At 35.3% G+C, this 17373-nt stretch overlaps 2 protein-coding genes across 2 annotated transcripts; one reads left to right on the top strand and one right to left on the bottom strand.

Annotated features, from left to right (window-relative positions):
• The first annotated feature begins 359 nt into the window (after positions 1-359).
• LOC18037198 (BEL1-like homeodomain protein 4) lies at positions 360-6808 on the top strand. The gene is made up of 5 exons (XM_006425708.2): positions 360-720; positions 1018-2529; positions 3734-4119; positions 4748-4808; positions 6048-6808. The coding sequence occupies exons 2-5, from the start codon at positions 1099-1101 to the stop codon at positions 6663-6665; spliced, it is 2496 nt and encodes an 831-aa protein (XP_006425771.1). The 5' UTR covers positions 360-720; positions 1018-1098; the 3' UTR covers positions 6666-6808.
• Positions 6809-13461: 6653 nt separating this feature from the next.
• On the bottom strand, positions 13462-17367 carry LOC18037273 (BTB/POZ domain-containing protein At3g50780; the record flags this gene model as incomplete). Its single annotated transcript, XM_006425706.2, has 2 exons — positions 13462-14757; positions 17353-17367. Coding segments are annotated over 2 exons (984 nt in total), but the record flags the coding sequence as incomplete, so codon positions are not given.
• Between the last annotated feature and the right edge of the window lie 6 nt (positions 17368-17373).

The raw sequence follows: 17373 nt of genomic DNA, 5'->3' as shown, positions 1-17373 counted from the left end.
GGATAGATATTGATTGTTTTTAAGCCACAGACCTTGGAAGATAATTTTGTTGAAAATGTCAGTTTAAATTATTTTTTGGGTTGTGATCTGAAAGGACTGATATACCCTCAGAACATGTTGTAATGGACGAGGGTATTCCAGTCATCTGCCAACAATATTAATAATTAGGGGAAATTACAACTTAAGTCTTCATTTATTTATTTTGTTTTTTATGTTTCTTTTTCTTGCTATTATATTTGCCTGTTTTTTGAAAAAAAAAAATAAATAGAAATAATTATTGATTTATTGTTTAAGTTGTCAAATTGAATAAATATAAAATAATGGTGAGTAAAAAGAGGTGAAGGAGAAAGAATAGCGACCTCTTCTCTCTCTGGGTCTGTGTTTCTCTTTCTTGAGAGAGATATCAGTAGTAGTCTTCTCTCAGGCCTCCATTTTTCTCATAATATACAAACATACATATAGATGTAGATAAATAATATATATTGTTCTATCTGTTTTTCCACAAGAGCGATTGCAAACGAAGAACAACACTACTCACTGCTGCAAAGAAAGCAAAGAGAAAGAAAAGGAGAGAAAGAGAAAGAAAGAGACGACAGACTGAGCACACAAAAGAGAAGAATTCAAGAAGCTTTCAGTACCTCAGAAGAGAAAATGATATCTGAGAGCTTTATATAGCGACATCCCTTTTTAATACTCTGCAACGACAACTCTAAGAGATAGGTATGCATATATATATATATATTTGTACACACACACACACACTCATCAACATATGATGAACAAAGCTGAAAACGATAAAGGGTATTGATTTTTTTTAATATTTAAAAAAGTATAAGAAGAAAAAGAAGAAATTAAACCATTTACTGATACTCTTTTCTTCTTGTTGTTGTTCTTCTTCTTCCTCCTTCTCTCTTAATTTCCTTGATTTTGCAATTGTTACTTGTTTTCTGTCTATAATTAATAATCAATAACGAGATGTCTGTTGCTTGTTTTGGTTGTCGTTAATCGATCTAAAAGGGAATTTAAAAAGCAAGCAAGGGAGGAGGGCGAGCAAATAAATAAAAAGAAGGAGATGATGAAGAAGAAGATAATATTGATATGGGAATAGCAACGCCGCCAACGCCAGCAGTTGTACGAATTGGAGATTCTCATAATAACAATCCAATTCCTTCAATTCAATCAGACAAGTCAAATTGTACGAATTCTATGTCCCAAGATTACCACCACCAAGCAGGCATCTTTAGCTTCTCGAATGGCTTCGAGAGATCAGCCGTGACACACCATCAAGAACGGCAGCAACATACAGCACAGCAGATCCGGAGAGACAAACTAAGAGTTCAAGGCGGGTACGAGCAACCACCTCCACCATTGGTTGGTATTGAAGAGGAAGATCAATCCACTGAGCTGCCTGTCTACGACACAGCCGGCATGTTATCAGAAATGTTCAATTTTCCTCCCGGTGGAGGAGGAGGAGCTGCCTCCACTGATCAATTGTTAGACCAACCGATACAGTTACAGTCGAGTTACCGAACTCCACGGCCAACGCCGGCAGCTGACTGGTACGGGGGTAACAGACAAGGTATGCTGGCTATTGGGGGTTTGGGTTCATTAGGTGATACAAAGGATCATAACGACCGTGACAGTTTAGCTCAACAACATCACCACCACCACCACCACCATCATCATCAGATATCAGGCGTTAATGCAGACTCAGCAGCAGCCATGCAGCTCTTTTTGATGAATCCACAGCCAAGGTCACCATCCCCAGCCTCAGCACCTCATTCAACTTCTTCCTCTACACTTCACATGTTGTTGCCAGCCCCGTCCGCTGCTACTTCTCTTCAAGGGTTTAGTGTGTCAGGAGCAGCTGCTGCTGCTGCTTTTGGCACTAATAATAATACTAGTGTGATCTCTCAACCACAACTGTCATGGCTTCCTGTTCCTGATAGCGGCGCCCATCATGAAGGAGCGGCAGGCAACAATAACCCAAATGAAATTGCTGGAGTTGTGGAGGGTCAAGGCCTTTCACTTTCATTATCATCATCTTTACAACACTTGGAGGCAGCAAAAGCAGAAGAGTTAAGGATGGGAGATGGTGGGTTATTGTATTATAACACTCAAGTAGGTGCTTCTTCTTCTGGTACTATTCATCATCATCAGTTTAATCAGTTCAAGAATTTGGGTATTCATCAACAGCCACTGCACTTGCAAACCGGAGCAGGTCAAAACCATCAAGTTCGTGTTGGGTATGGGTCTTCTTTAGGAGTTGTGAACGTTTTAAGAAATTCGAAGTATGCTAAAGCCGCCCAAGAATTGTTAGAAGAATTTTGTAGTGTTGGAAGGGGTCAGTTCAAGAAGAGCAAATTCGGTAAGAACAACACAAACCCTAGTTCTAGTAGTGGCGGCGGCGGAGGCGGTGCCGGCTGCGGCGGTTCTTCTTCGTCAACAAAAGATCTCGCTCCTTTATCAGCCGCCGATAGAATTGAGCATCAACGAAGGAAGGTCAAACTATTATCCATGCTTGATGAGGCATGTAATCTCTTTCTCTCTCTTCCTCTCCCTCTCCCTCTCCTAGTTTCCCTCTCTCAACACTCAACAACAGTCATCATCAAGACCCAATCTTTATTTATTTATTTATATTTATTATAAACATATACACTACATTATATATTTTTTTCTCAAAACCCACAGTACCAAATAGAAAATTCCAAATAATTTTAGTGATTATTATTTTAAGAACCCAGAAAAAGAACAGCCGGCTGGTGCAATCCAAAACTAACTATTCTATAGGATCCGGTTGGTAGAGTTTGAATACGCAAATATATATGAATTTTTTAAGAAAGAAATACTTAAGCACTGTTTCACTTATTGGATGGTGGTGGTAGAGGCGTAGAGTAGAGGGTGCCAAAGGGAAAAGGGTCCAAGAATTATTTTGTATGTTTGTTTGGTAACAACATGGAAGACTACTAGTATTATGAGCATTTCAAATCTGTCCTGTGAGATGCGACGTTCCTTCTGGTTGGGAAGATGACCCTTAAGCCACCATATTACGTAGGATGCTTACGAACCCCTACCCTATCACAGAGATCCATTCTATCCTTCCTTACCTGTCTTAGTAATCTTCCAGAGAGACTATGAAAGTCTTTGATATTATATCTTTTCTTGACTTGGCTTGCCATTTCGGCCCCTTTTTTTTCTCATTTTCTTTCTTTAGTCTAGTTAGTTTATTCTAACAAGTCTGTCAATTGGCTATATTGGGTATTCTTGCCTCTCATTAACAATCATTTCACTGTACCACATTATGATTCATGCATTTATTCTTGCACTTAAATTTTCCTTTAAAGAGCAACAAAAGTCTTGTCAAATTATTTTGGAACTTACCATGAATTCTGAAAGAGGAACTTGTCTTTCTCTTATCATCATCTCTTTTACAATGTTTCATGAATATCAAATCATGTCACAAGTCCTATGCCGTCTGAGTTTTTTCCTTTTTAATTACACTATCTGTCATTGATTACTTATTTTATTTGGTCGGTAAAAGCTGTCGAAAAAAAGGGGAGAAATAAAAAAAAAAAAAACTTCTTTCTAATAGTAATTCATTAACATATAATAGGGGATTAGGGATTGTTAAACTGGGAACCTGATTATAATAACAAAAATATCATAAACTTGTTAGAGAACTTTGATATATGTTTGATGTATAATGTCGGTGAATGTGATTTTATGGTTGCAGGTGGATCGAAGATACAACCATTATTGTGAACAAATGCAAATGGTAGTGACCTCATTCGATCTAGTGATGGGCTTTGGGGCAGCAGTTCCATACACAGCCCTGGCCCAGAAGGCAATGTCTCGGCATTTTCGTTGTCTAAAAGATGCAATAGCGACACAATTGAAGCAAAGTTGTGAGCTACTCGGAGAAAAAGATGTTGCAGGGACATCAGGCATAACTAAAGGAGAGACCCCTAGGCTTAAATTGCTTGAGCAAAGCCTAAGGCAACAAAGAGCCTTTCACCAAATGGGTATGATGGAACAAGAAGCTTGGAGACCGCAAAGAGGCTTGCCTGAAAGATCTGTCAACATTTTGAGATCCTGGCTTTTTGAGCATTTTCTTCACCCGTACGTACCTTTATCTTCTTTACTATCCTCAATGTCCAAGTTTCTAAACATGTTGAAGAATCAAAATAATAATTATTAAATTATACATATTGTAACGATACGTTTTTATTACACCAAATTCAAGTTTTCTTCTTTGTTCCACCTTTCTACTTTATGCATAAGAGAAACAGTGATGCAGTGTCCTTGGATGTTGTCTCCTCAGTGAAAAGCTGTAAAAAGGGCATCATTTGCCTACTGCTTTTTCTCTTCTAAAACATTATAGCCACAAAAATTAGTTAAATAAATAAACAACTTTGTTATGATATTATAATTTGACTGACAAACAGGCCTCTCTCTTTCCCTCTCTCTCTCCTCTTCTTTTTTTTTTCAAAAAGAAAAAAATCATTGCTTTATTTATAATAAAGAAAAAAGAGTGGCGTATGTAAATAATGATCAGTACTGTGAACAGTTGTCGTATTTACTTCTGCAAATTGCAGCTGCTGCTGGGCTGATTTTTCTTCTCTTAGATTCTCACGCCCATGCAGGGCAAGAACAAAGAAGAAAGCTTCAAATCCCATACATAATAAAGATGAGTGATTCTTTACATGGTTTCGGGTATAGACTCTGATGTCATTTTGTTGTTTTTCAGGTACCCAAGCGATGCTGATAAGCATTTGTTGGCTCGCCAGACTGGTCTATCAAGAAATCAGGTTTGTTAATTATTTTCCTCTCTCTTTTCTCTTTTACTGCTCCCTACAAAGCAGTAACTAATACAGTAAAAAAGATCACAGATGAAGAGAGAGATTTTTCATCTTTTTGGGGTCCTGGTACACTGCATTTTATAAAACAAATTTCATTTTAACAAAGGGAAAAGAGAGAAAAAAAAAAAAAAACTTTTGGAATAACAGACCGTCAGTAAGTTCAGATACACTTGCATGGTTTTGGTTTCATTCTCCGCCCATTAGTATTTTCCTATTTCTCTTTCTTTTTTCTCTTTTATATATTTATATTTATATTTCCTTAGGATTCGTTTACCACACTAGGACATAGATTCTGAAGATTTACTATAGAGAGACAAAAAATTAATATACTTACTAATGAAGTGAAGCAAACTCTGTCTTATGATAATTTAAGAGCAGAGGCTGCAAGTATGAGACATGAGAGTTTGCAGCTCTGACTCGCTTTCTCTCTCCGATCTCTGCTTCACTTTCTCTCTAATTTCAAATGACTGTAGGACACGGTCCAACCACACGATAAGAATCATAAAGGCAGTGGATCGTATTTATTGGTTGGGTGGGTATATAAAACATATAATTGAAACTTCTAGTTAGATTTTGCCCGACAGAATACATATGACTTTATGTTTCTTTTTACCTTAGTACGTGCGTTGCTTTTACTGTGGCTTTTTTTTGGGGGGGTGTTTGTTATCTTGAAATCTAGCATGCATTACGTAGTCTACAACGATTGGTCTGTTCATATACAATTTGGACAATCAACGTGAAAGTCGTTCCTTATGATAAACCTTGCTAATCAAAAAGCAATTATCATGTGTTTTCTTTTTTTTTTTAAAAAAAAACAACGTAGGTTTTGATAAATCATGTTGTCGTCAGTCGTTTTGTAAATTGGATTGACAGCCATTATTAGTTTTTTCCTCTGACTCAATTTTTTTTTTTAAAAAAAAAAATTGACATAAAAGTACAATAATCTTACTTAACTTGACATAAAAGTACAATAGTCTTACTTTCAGTGAAATCATGAGTGCACGTTGTTAGTTGATAATATGTATAGCTCTTAGCAAACATAATACTAATTATTGTCGTGATTTGCCCTTTTGAACCATGTATTGCAGTCTCAATTTGCATGTTTAGATTTTAGGGTCAATTATCTCTGGAATGAGTAAATTAAGAGCAACTTTTTAATGTTTAATTTAATAATGGTGCTTTCTCCAGGTTTCAAATTGGTTCATAAATGCAAGGGTTCGATTGTGGAAACCCATGGTTGAGGAGATGTATCAACAGGAGGCTAAAGAAGCAGAAGAATCGCAAGAGAGAGAAATAAACCAAAGCAATGGCAACAACAACAATGGGATTGCACAAACTCCAACGCCTTCAACAACAACAACAGCAGCAGCTGCCGCATCATCTACAACAATTACACCGACAGGCAAAAGATCCGAAATCAATGAGCCAGAAAGCAGCCCTTCGCTTATTGCAATCAATAGACAATGCTTCTCGGAAACCCATGCGAAACAGTCTGGTGCTTCCTCCACCAATATTATTACCCCCAACAACAGCACTGACCATGAGGTGGCGCCTCCCATTTCGCCATCTTTTCCGGTGACTCACATCGTTGATGACACTTGTCGACGTGGCAGTGTGATGGCAACTGATCATAATTATGGGACCACCGCTGGTATTGCTGCTGCTGATCACATAGCTGCAGGTTCTACTCTTATAAGTTTTGGGACCACGGCCGGTGACGTGTCGCTCACTCTAGGGTTACACCATGCTGGAAACATGCCTGACCACACCTCTTCTTTCTCAGTTAGAGATTTTGGGGACTGTTGATTTTTTTTTTTTTTTCTAGCTAGCTCTGGTTATTTTACCGTTTAAATATTTACGCCGCATTTTTCATGCATGTCCTCAGTTATACCCTTTTTACTCTACTCTTCGATTCTCCATTCTATCTACCTTGAAGATATATATATATACATAATAAAAATTAATTAGCATATGTATAAAGCTAGCTAGTTTCGTACGCAGCTTTTTTGGGTCTATTAATAATATTGTAATTGTATAGAAGAATGTTTCTAATCACTTGCGCGCTTTATTAATTAATTAATTAATGTGTGCTAAGGTTCTGTACCTTCTTATAATTTCAAGAATAACATGAAATCCTACTTTTGGGATTCAAACACAGGCACAATATTGAAGAGTTATTTAGGGAGGGGAGAGGGAAAGAGTTAGTGAAATTTGCTTCTTTACATATAATATAGGCCTATATTTTACAACAATGACACAATCATCAGAGATGAGCAATTTATTCCATCCTCTATATATATATTATTAAATACCTTCTTGAGTAGGCATGATTGAGTGTTGAGACCTATAAGTCCACGATTGACACTTGATGTGAAATCAGACGGAGCAAATATTGAGACATGGTGAACTTGATTGTAATGCGTGTTAATCTGTCATTTTCATAGGTATGATTTATGAACTTGTAGGCTGTCTCTTATCACTAGTTTTAAATCTTAGCGCTATGGTCAGGTTGTGTAATTAAAATATTATATATTTTCGAGAAAAACTAGCCTTTAGAGTTTGCGGAGCTGATCATCCTACAACGGCATTAGGATCAGCATTGCTGTATGGTAGAAACTTGGAAATTAAATAACAAAAATATATAGTGCATGACAAAGAGGCAATGTAGATGCTTAAACCCGATGGACGCTTGTCACAATTAAGTATTCAGGGTGCATATGCTTTGTAGCTTGTAATATATCCTTATAAATCACGTGGACTATCAATTATTAATTTCTTATTAGTTGTGGGACTGTAAAGTTATTCTATTGATACTTGCGTTTCTTCAACAGTATTGTACAGCCCCATCCCACAGGAGCATATATTAATGATAAGAAACAAGAATCAAGGTGTGTTATATGCAACAACTATAAGCCAGTATATCGTGAAAACATCCCACGTCGGCTTTGATTGGTTACTGATGAGTTAGAAATGCAATTATGTAACTTCGAGGTTGCGCTCCACTCTTAATTAATATTCCGAACTAATATGAGATGATCTTCTTTAACACTTTTTATTACATATAATTAAATCTATCATTTGTAAGGTTCTTTTTAGATAGAAAGATACTTATGAGTTAGCTTTTAATTATCCACAATTTTTGACAATCTAACTTAAGCCTAGAAGATTTTGTTGGATCAACCACATTGATGATGGTAGAGAGTAGTGGATTAGAGTGGAGTATAAGATTTTTTTTTTTTCCTAAAGAAAAAAAGGTGTTCTCAACCTCCTTGTAATTGAGTTTTAGATTGTCTTTACACTAAATTTAAGGTTATTAAAAAAAATCATAGGATTCACCATATTTATTGAGAAGAAAATCAGCAATTTAGACTACATTTCTACATAAGCTTGGAGTGAGTAAAAATAAAATTCCTCATCAACTTTAAGAGGTGATAGCAGTCATTATATAAAAATCATTCTCAATCAAAGTCATTCTAATATGCACACATTGCCTAATCAACGCTATTATGCGACAGGCATGCGGCAACAATCAAAACCGTCATGACATACACAATAGAAAAAAATCAAAACCATAATGTGATGCGTAAATTGCAAGAACTAAGACTAATTATATGATATGCACAAATAGCAAGCATCAAGACCATTATGTCACACATATTTAAAAATAATCATGATCATTCTATTCATGTAAATATGGAATATGAATCCCAAATATTGTACTTAAATATTTAACTTTTATTTAGTTTTTTCCTTTTCTCTATTTATAGGCTTTCGAGCTATATTGAATGAATAAGAGGGAAGTTGATTACATTTTTCTAAATTGCAGAGAGAGTCAGGCTTTTGTTAGAACTTAGGAGGAATGAAATTTGTTTTGTTTCTTCTGATCCAACAGTATCTAACCTTCTTAATACAGATTTAGAAATAATTGCCAAGCTAATTAAAGAAGTAATGATGGAGAAAGAGATGCACATAATATTTCTAGACATGTATAGGGCCCAGAGGGAAATTAAGGTCCCTTCTTCATACGTTTATCGCCGTCAGATCAACTAGGTTGGATCATAAGAATACAAAACTTATGTAATTGATCATTCATAAACGGCCATTTTGATCACCTAATGTAGGTGATACTTATAAAGTTATTACTTAATCATACTTTGTTTAGTTCCTTGAAAGAAAATAGTGAAGGGAAAGAACGCGAATCTTTGCAATCAAATAAACCTATTATCGCCTGGTTTTGCTGGTACTGTCGCTTTAATATATCCCAATGTAGCTTGTCTATTTTCTGTCTTATATCGCTCAAAGCTCTGATATGTTACTTGATAACTGATAACAAACGCAAAGAAGGTTCCTTAAAATCCAACCAAAAAAAAAAAAAAAAACACACACTTGCAAAGCAACAACTACTTTTTACCTACTTATATATACATATTTATATATGTGTATATGATGCTTTTCCCTTGTGAGAAAAAAACACTTTAACTAACTACCAGAAAACAACTTTGCCCCACTATTGGTTTTTATTACTAATTAGCTGCTCTGCTGTAACGATCAGGTCCCTTTTCAATCCAAGGTATGTAACTCTTCATGAGGGCAATATGGTTTATTGTACAACTGAATCTATTGTAGTAGTTAAATCTCTATCCGCGGCTGGCTGCTAAAATGCAAATCCTTGAAGCTTAGTGGTTCTTTTTCATACATGTAAGTATCAAGACATCCAGCGCTGGTGTCACTCTCAATTGATGGTGGAGTGATGCTCTACCAAAAAAATTATATCATATCAATTTTTTAAAAAAAATTGAAAAAAAAAAAAAACAGCACACACACAAATCCACAAGTTAATGTCTCTCTCTTATAGAGAGAGAGAGAGAGAGAGAGAGAGAGACTTATTTATTATGCATTTTATCTGGTAGGGTTTGATCAACAAAGAACCTATAGCAATGCTGAAAACTACAAACAAATTGGGGTCTCTACTTCATTTCAATATGTAAAGTTAAAATTAATTTAACATGGAAAAGAAGGGGAAAAAAAAAGAAAGCTAAAGTTCACATTAAACAAGCCCAGCGAATTGAATGATCACTATTCTTAAATGAGCTAGGTCGCTAGCCTCTTGTTGTTTAGCCTTGCAATCACTGTGTGATATAAATGTTCCTTTCTGGCAGTTGGTGGTCCATTTTTTGGGGGCCACTGGTCATAACACCTTGGTGAGCTGATAGAGGCTCCAATTCCAATCCTTACCAGTAGCAGCAGGCTGTGTCTATACTCGATATAATACAACTACACACAGAGAAATAAAAATCAATTGGTTTAGGGATTAATGCAGAATGGTTTTTTTGTCTTGTTTGGTCACATAAATTACGAAATTCAATGGGAATAAACGGACGAAACTTTCATATGAGGGAAGGGAAGGGAAGAAGGGATTTTTATTTGTAATTAAGGAAAGAGGACCCTCCACGAAAGAGGAGGAGTAGTAGTACAACAACGTGGGTGGACCCCCCACAACGAGATTGACAAATGGATAGCTACCCGTCGGATATAATCCAGGGACTGTCGACCAACCAGACTCTTGTAGCTGGGGCCCGCTTAGGGAAATTGGGATTGGGACTTGATGATGAATTGATAGAGGAGTATTTTGCGCTTGGGGCCGTGCTCCAGTGACGAAATTAATAGACCATACCAAACAAAATAGCAAAAAAGAATATGAAAAGGCCAAAAAAAGGAAAAAAAAAAAAAAAAACTGATTGACTAGCCTATTTCTATTGATAAGGGTTGAGAGCTGAGAGCCACACCATGTGGGTTAGTCTCACCATTGCACTAGCCCATGTGGCTGCGCTAGGCGATATGTGTGAATGGGCGGGCCGGTTTTTACAAGATGAGCTGCTGCTTTTGTATCCAATATTGGGACGAGGACAAATAAATAATTCACTTTGATGAAAGGTTGATTCTTTGAATATCTGACCTCTGCTCAACATAAAAGTTACAAGTTTTGTCATTTCTCTCACTCATGCGTATAGTTGTTCGGTACTTGTATCGTCGGCATGAATCAAGGCCCAAGTAAGTTAGAGTCGGGCTGAGAGACAAAATTAAATGGAGATGGGCTAAGAGGACCCACTCTCGAGACATAGGCCGGCAGAAGAGGTTCATTGTCAATTCACACAGGCACATTCATTCTTGGTCTCAAGTTAAAACGATTGGTGGTCCAGAGCCATTAGTTTTGCTACTCGATGTCCTCTGCTCATATAATTGCATGCACTCAATCATCTATCTACTCACTACACACTAAAGACTGGGGACCCTCGTAGATTTCGCCAAGTCAGAAACAACTGTACCCTAAAGACTGGAATGCTGAAAATGTAATAACCAATTCAAAATGTACAACATTTGATCGTCCATATCCACCATTTTACAACGTTTTTGATAATCCCTACCCTAAATTGTCATTATATCCTTAAATCTCCCCCCCCCCCCCCCCTCTTTTTTCTTTTATATATATATATATATATATTTTCCATCCAACAGAACTGTTCAGCTTCATGGGATCGGTTTTGTTTTGAGGAAAATGAGTTGAAGTGAAGGTATGTATATTTGCTTGGCTATGAAGTTTATGACGACCCCCAAAAAATATAAAAACGAAAAAGTGCAAAACGATAGTTCAATCTGAAAAATGGAAGGAAACAGGGAACATGTGAAAGAAAACACGAGTCGCCTGTGGTAATATCTTCAGAATAATTTATGTAGTGTTTATTTTCTGGAATGGGAGTGGGAGTGGGGAGTGTGAATTCCTCTCATTCTAGTGTTTACTTATTTATTACATTTATTAAAAAAAAATAATAACCATACTTATTTTATTAAATTTAACAAAATAAAATAAATAATATTATATTTATTTAAATAATATTAGTATGTTATTTTATAAATTAAATTTATTAAAATAATAATATTAAACATATTTAAATATAATATTATAATATTTAGTTAAAAATAATAATTTACATTGATTATAAGTGAAAATTACTTAAAAATAATATTATCATACTCATAGAGAATTAATATTATTGCTATATTCCATCTTTATTTGAAAATATAATATTATTATATTTATTTAATTAATAATAATAAATATTTTATTTTAAGAAAATATTAATTTTTTATTATATTACAAATGATAATGGTTCATTTGTGTTGCTATTATTAATATTTTTTATTTACATAATTTAAATTAAAATTAATAAAAAATTATGGTTTACATAATTAAGAATATTAATAATTATTATTAATTTATAAATATAATAAAATAAATATTTTAATTTTCAAATATATTTTTATTAATTTTTTAATTAAAAATCATAATTATTTAAATAAGGGTAAAATTATAATTTAAAACTATTTACTCTCAATCCAAGACAATTTCATACTCTCACTCTAGTGTAAGTAAACAACTTACCCTCACTCTCATTTCACACTCCTAATCTCAGGATTCCTACTCTTCAAGATTCTCACTTCAATCCAAAATGTAAACGTTACCTAGTGGAACTCGATGCAGAGTGTGCTGTCTTCAGTGCTTTGCCGATCTTTGAATCCAAATTTGGATAGCTGTATCATAAATCCAATCCAAATTTTGCATACTGAACGCATAGAAGACAATTTACTTATTCCACACCATACAGCTATGCAAAATATCATAAATCCATACTAGCCGTATGGTATGGAATAAAGACAATTTACTTATGGTACAAATAGAGATGTTACAATATGCAGCTCTAAACATTAGAAACATTTATGATATTTTGCTTCAATTTCGCGTCCTCCAGACTTTACTGAACGCATAGAAGGAAGACGCGTTGAAGAAGCAATAAGCATCCCGTATCTTTCAGGAAACAAGCTCCATGGACAATTCTTACGCATATTGCACCCGTATCTCCTTGTGCCAAATACTACATGATCTAACCGTTGTCTGCTCTAGTGAACAAAAGGCACCAAGAACGGGAAAGAAAAAAATTAGAAAACTTTCTTTGAATCACTTCTCCGGAATTTAACTTTCCTTGAGCCAAGGGCCACAAGAAGACTTGAATTTTAGGGGGATGCTGGCCTTCTAAATCATTTTAAAGGGTAAAAACTCTCCAGCAGAATCATGATTGCACAACTTCTCAAAATATGACTTGCAAGCATACTGTCGCATGCATTCTTTAAAAGGTTGAGATATTTTCATTTCCAAGTGTTGAAACAGACGTCAAAGATCATGCATAAAGAAGACACGACCTGCATATCTGCTAGCAGAGGCTAGCACTACCTATTGCAAGGCATCAAATATACCTTCCGGCAAGACCATTTTTCAAAACTACTGCCTCATAACAGTAAATCGGCACTTTTAAACGTGATGATATTTAAACAAATCCAGGTATCTGGGAACTAAAAATGGTAACAATCATTTTGGTTAGGCTTCCGCCAGTCAATAGCATTTCAAAAGCGAAAGGCAGTAAAGTAGATTGTACCAAAGCACCCACTAAGACAAGACCAGTATTACGGGCAGCGCAAGTCTGAGATGCACTTTGACATTGATTGCCGTGTGCATAAGCTCTAGCAAAAGCAAATAATATAACCCACATGAAGCAACCACTCGAATTACATTACCTTTTCAAGGATTTCTACATCAAGCAATCAATCAAAATTCATCAATCCAGAAAAAAGTTTCATACACATCATAATACATATTTATCAGAAAAATCCACACGATGCCAGTCTACTCAAATCACGGACACTTGTGTCCAGTGGGATTTCCATGTTAGCTCTTGCTAGAAGAGAACTACTCCAACCAGTATTTTCTTTCCAGTTTCTTTGTATTTGATGTCGAAGTTCTCTGCAAACTATGAAATCTTCTATTTAATTTATATACAAACATCACCCTCTCACACATATTGGCATTGCTTTTGGTCTACTCCTTTGACGTCATTGAGCTGTCTGACTGGACTAAATTACCTTGAGCATCAACATAAGGTCTGATGAAAGTCCTCCGCCACCAGACTTCAAAGGCTCTCTGAAGATTCGGGCAATTGTCACCTGCCTTCAAAAAACTTCCCAACCAAGCAAGCAGAATACTCTGTTGTTCCTCTAGAGGCAGGGTGAGAATCGTCCTGCCAATTCCTTCCTCCACAACCTTCCGATCAAATGATCTACACCCGTGTTGCAACCAGCTGTAGTCATCAATCAATGGCTGTAACCAGGTTTGTAACAACATCTGACGAGTATCCTTTGACGGTAGCAGCTCCCCTCTTCCAATTCCAACAAATAGCCTCGCTGTAATGCAGCTAATACGGTAACGAGTCACTACAGGAATTTTTGAATGTAGGGCAGCCAACTCTTGCTGACTAGCCCACATTAGAGCAAATTCATCTGCTGCTTGCCTGATCGCTAAAATCTCAAGCAACCATGAGAGGTTATCAGCCTCTAGAACTATTTGCTTCACCACAGGCTCCTTATTGTGTACGGATTTATCAGCAAACTCTGGTTCATTAGCTTGCCTAAATAGAGCCACCAGCGAATTCAAGCAGCTTCTGCATGATGTATAGATAGTTTCACTGCAGATGTCAGCTGAACCTGCATTGTTTGGTACACTGTTATTTTCCCTTAGGAGTTTCAGTACCACAGATTTCATTTCCCGTCGCCCTCTCTCCTCATTGCTTTTCAGAACCAGTTCCATTATGTGGGATAGTGTATCACTAGGTGGATTTGAGACATCAGAAGAGATTCGTTTCAGTACCGGGCTGACCCCAACACCCTCACCTTGGAGTCGTAGGACTGATGAGACAACCTTTTCTTCTTCCTCTTCCCCAACCCATGGAACTGCTTCTAAATATTCCAAGCATGACTTAATGCACAAGCTGAAGCCAAGTAGTTCCGCAACCTGCTCAAAATTCCATTAACTTGAGGTCAATGTATTTAAAATAATTTCACATGCCTCAGCACATATTATTATCTATTATGAAAAAAGAAGAAGAAGAAGAAGAGAAAGAAATAAACAAAATATATGGGAAAAATGGCCAACTAATTAGTATCATTATATTCTAAACAAAAGATTCTAGTAGCTTCACATAGAGCTCATGAAATTTCTCTAGCTTATTGTACCTCCACTTTGAAGACAATCGCTCCAGACCTCATTACGAGGCTGCTAAAAACAACTGCTCGAATGACATCATTGTATTTCACTATTGAAAGAAGATTAACAAGCATAATGAAACATGCCGCATACTAGTATGAAAAAACCAGGCTTAATATACATACTGCAGACATCAGGTTACCAGTTAATAATATATAGAAAAAAGCCCCAAGTAATGAATACCAAGAAACAGATCGTGCTAACAATGTTCAGCAGATAGAATGACGATCACTTAACCAATACCATTCTATCTTAAATTTTAAGAATCAATGATAACTTTCAACAGGATGGACAATTGGGCTTGGTTGAACGAAAATTGTCACTCCAACAACAGCCAAAAACAAGGTACTCAGAGCTACCGCTGCAAAAGAGAAAGAAAGGACACTCTAGACAAACTGAGAATTTATTGTAACAACCACATTCTGCCTTTCCTTTAATGCTAATTAACTAAAATAAATAGATCAAATAGAGGCAATTATACCGGATAACTATAAAGAATAAATTGAAAACAATAAATATTCTCAATGGTAAAACCTAACATTGCTTTCACAAGCAGAGTAAGGTGTTTTGTATGGAAAGTAATTAGTCATATAACGATGCACTAAAACCTCTATAAATTAATAATGACTGCACCATAAAAAACCTATTAATTTAATTTAAAGAGGTATTAATTAATCGATAAATTAATAATTTATTAATTTATACAGTGTATATCAATTAATTTATACAGTGTATATCAATTAATTTATACAGTGTATTTACAATTCAATGAACATATATTTTAATCAACTAAAATTTATTGTATTTTACCAATCTAATCAATTAAAAATGAATTAATCCACTAAATATAAATTAAATTAACAAAAAAATTAAAATTCTTGTAATTTCAGAATTCAATCCCAGGACTTCTAGAAGCAAAAGCAAAACTAGACGAGATCCAACTATATTTAAATTTCAACCAAAAAAAAAAACAATAGAGTCATATTTTATTCAATAAAATATCATAACAATTATATTTGTAATTTCAGAAAATTATTAATTTATGATATGAATGGAACCACAAAGTTGTATAAGGTTTTCAGGAAAAGTATTGCCTTATTAATTTACCGAAATTATTAATTTAGCCCTTCAGCCCAAGTTGAGACCACGGAAAATTATTATATAATAAAGGTTATTAAAAATATCAAGTATTAGAATCTATAGAGGTTTTACTGTATTAATGTAGTTTTCTCTGCTGCAAATGTTGGAATCATTTATGAAAAAAATAGTGAATAAGCCATGGTTTCCTGCTTGGCATATTAGGCAGTTAAAAGCATAAGACAACTTAGAAAAGAAAGCATTATTGAGGAGCATAGAGCAACCAACAATTATAAAAGAAACTACGAAAGTCAATTAAACTAATTAAGAAATGAGCAAAAAAAATCTAACAAAAATTAGGAAATTAAATTTTGTGCTGAAGATCTCAAAACAATATGGTAAAAGAAGGCATGTTAAAGGTAACAAATTAAAGTGATTTTGGCCTAACATGCAACAAGGAGTTTAATGACAAAGAAGGAAGGGAATTGTCTGTATAAAACCTTAGTTTCCGCTATAAGTGCTCATTTTGTATGTGGTCAACACTGTTACCAGATTCAAACAGTATTATGGGGCCTTTTGCCATTTTCCAACAAGTTGAAACCCTTTTTTTTCCCTTTTTTCGGTACAAGTATATTAGATTTGGGAAATGTACATAGAGGAGGGACAAGAACTCCACGAGGACAAAAGTCAACAATATCCCCAAGCCCAAGATCTGTAAATCCTATAAGATAAAAAATTCTAACTAAGGAAATTACACAGCTGCTTCCCAATTAATCAAAATAAAAAAGAAAGACAAATCGAAAACCAGTATAAGCTTTTGAGATTAATAGTTACTCTACATGGACCAGAACAGCTGCGTAAATGAATTAAAACTGCAATATACGTTCCTTGTGGAAAAATTTAAGATAAAAAACTAGAGAGATTGTTTGTCCAACTTTATCAATCGCATAAGATCAAAACTACGACCTACTTACCTGCACTCCACCCTGTTCCCTAAAACACACAGCCAAAGGGCAAAAGATTTCAGTTGCATTGCAAAACTAGCGAAGATAATTGCTAGAATGCAATGTGTAAGCAGGGCCAACAATATGATAGATTATTTGCAGCTAGGGCAATACAACAACAATTGCATTCTTAGCAGGTAACCCATGAGGCAGTTGTTTATAGGGTTGACGAAAGTTCAGTTACCAAGAAAACATAAATCATGAACTATGCAAATGATGCGGCCAGCCCATATATAAGAAGAATATTAAATCTGCAAATTACCTTGAGGACACGTAGTACACG

This window comes from Citrus clementina, unplaced genomic scaffold (assembly GCF_000493195.1).
Source record: "Citrus clementina cultivar Clemenules unplaced genomic scaffold, Citrus_clementina_v1.0 scaffold_7, whole genome shotgun sequence".
NCBI lineage: Eukaryota > Viridiplantae > Streptophyta > Magnoliopsida > Sapindales > Rutaceae > Citrus > Citrus x clementina.
The sequence above is the reverse complement of the archived record's forward strand: the minus strand, read 5'-3'. Positions and strand labels throughout refer to the sequence as shown.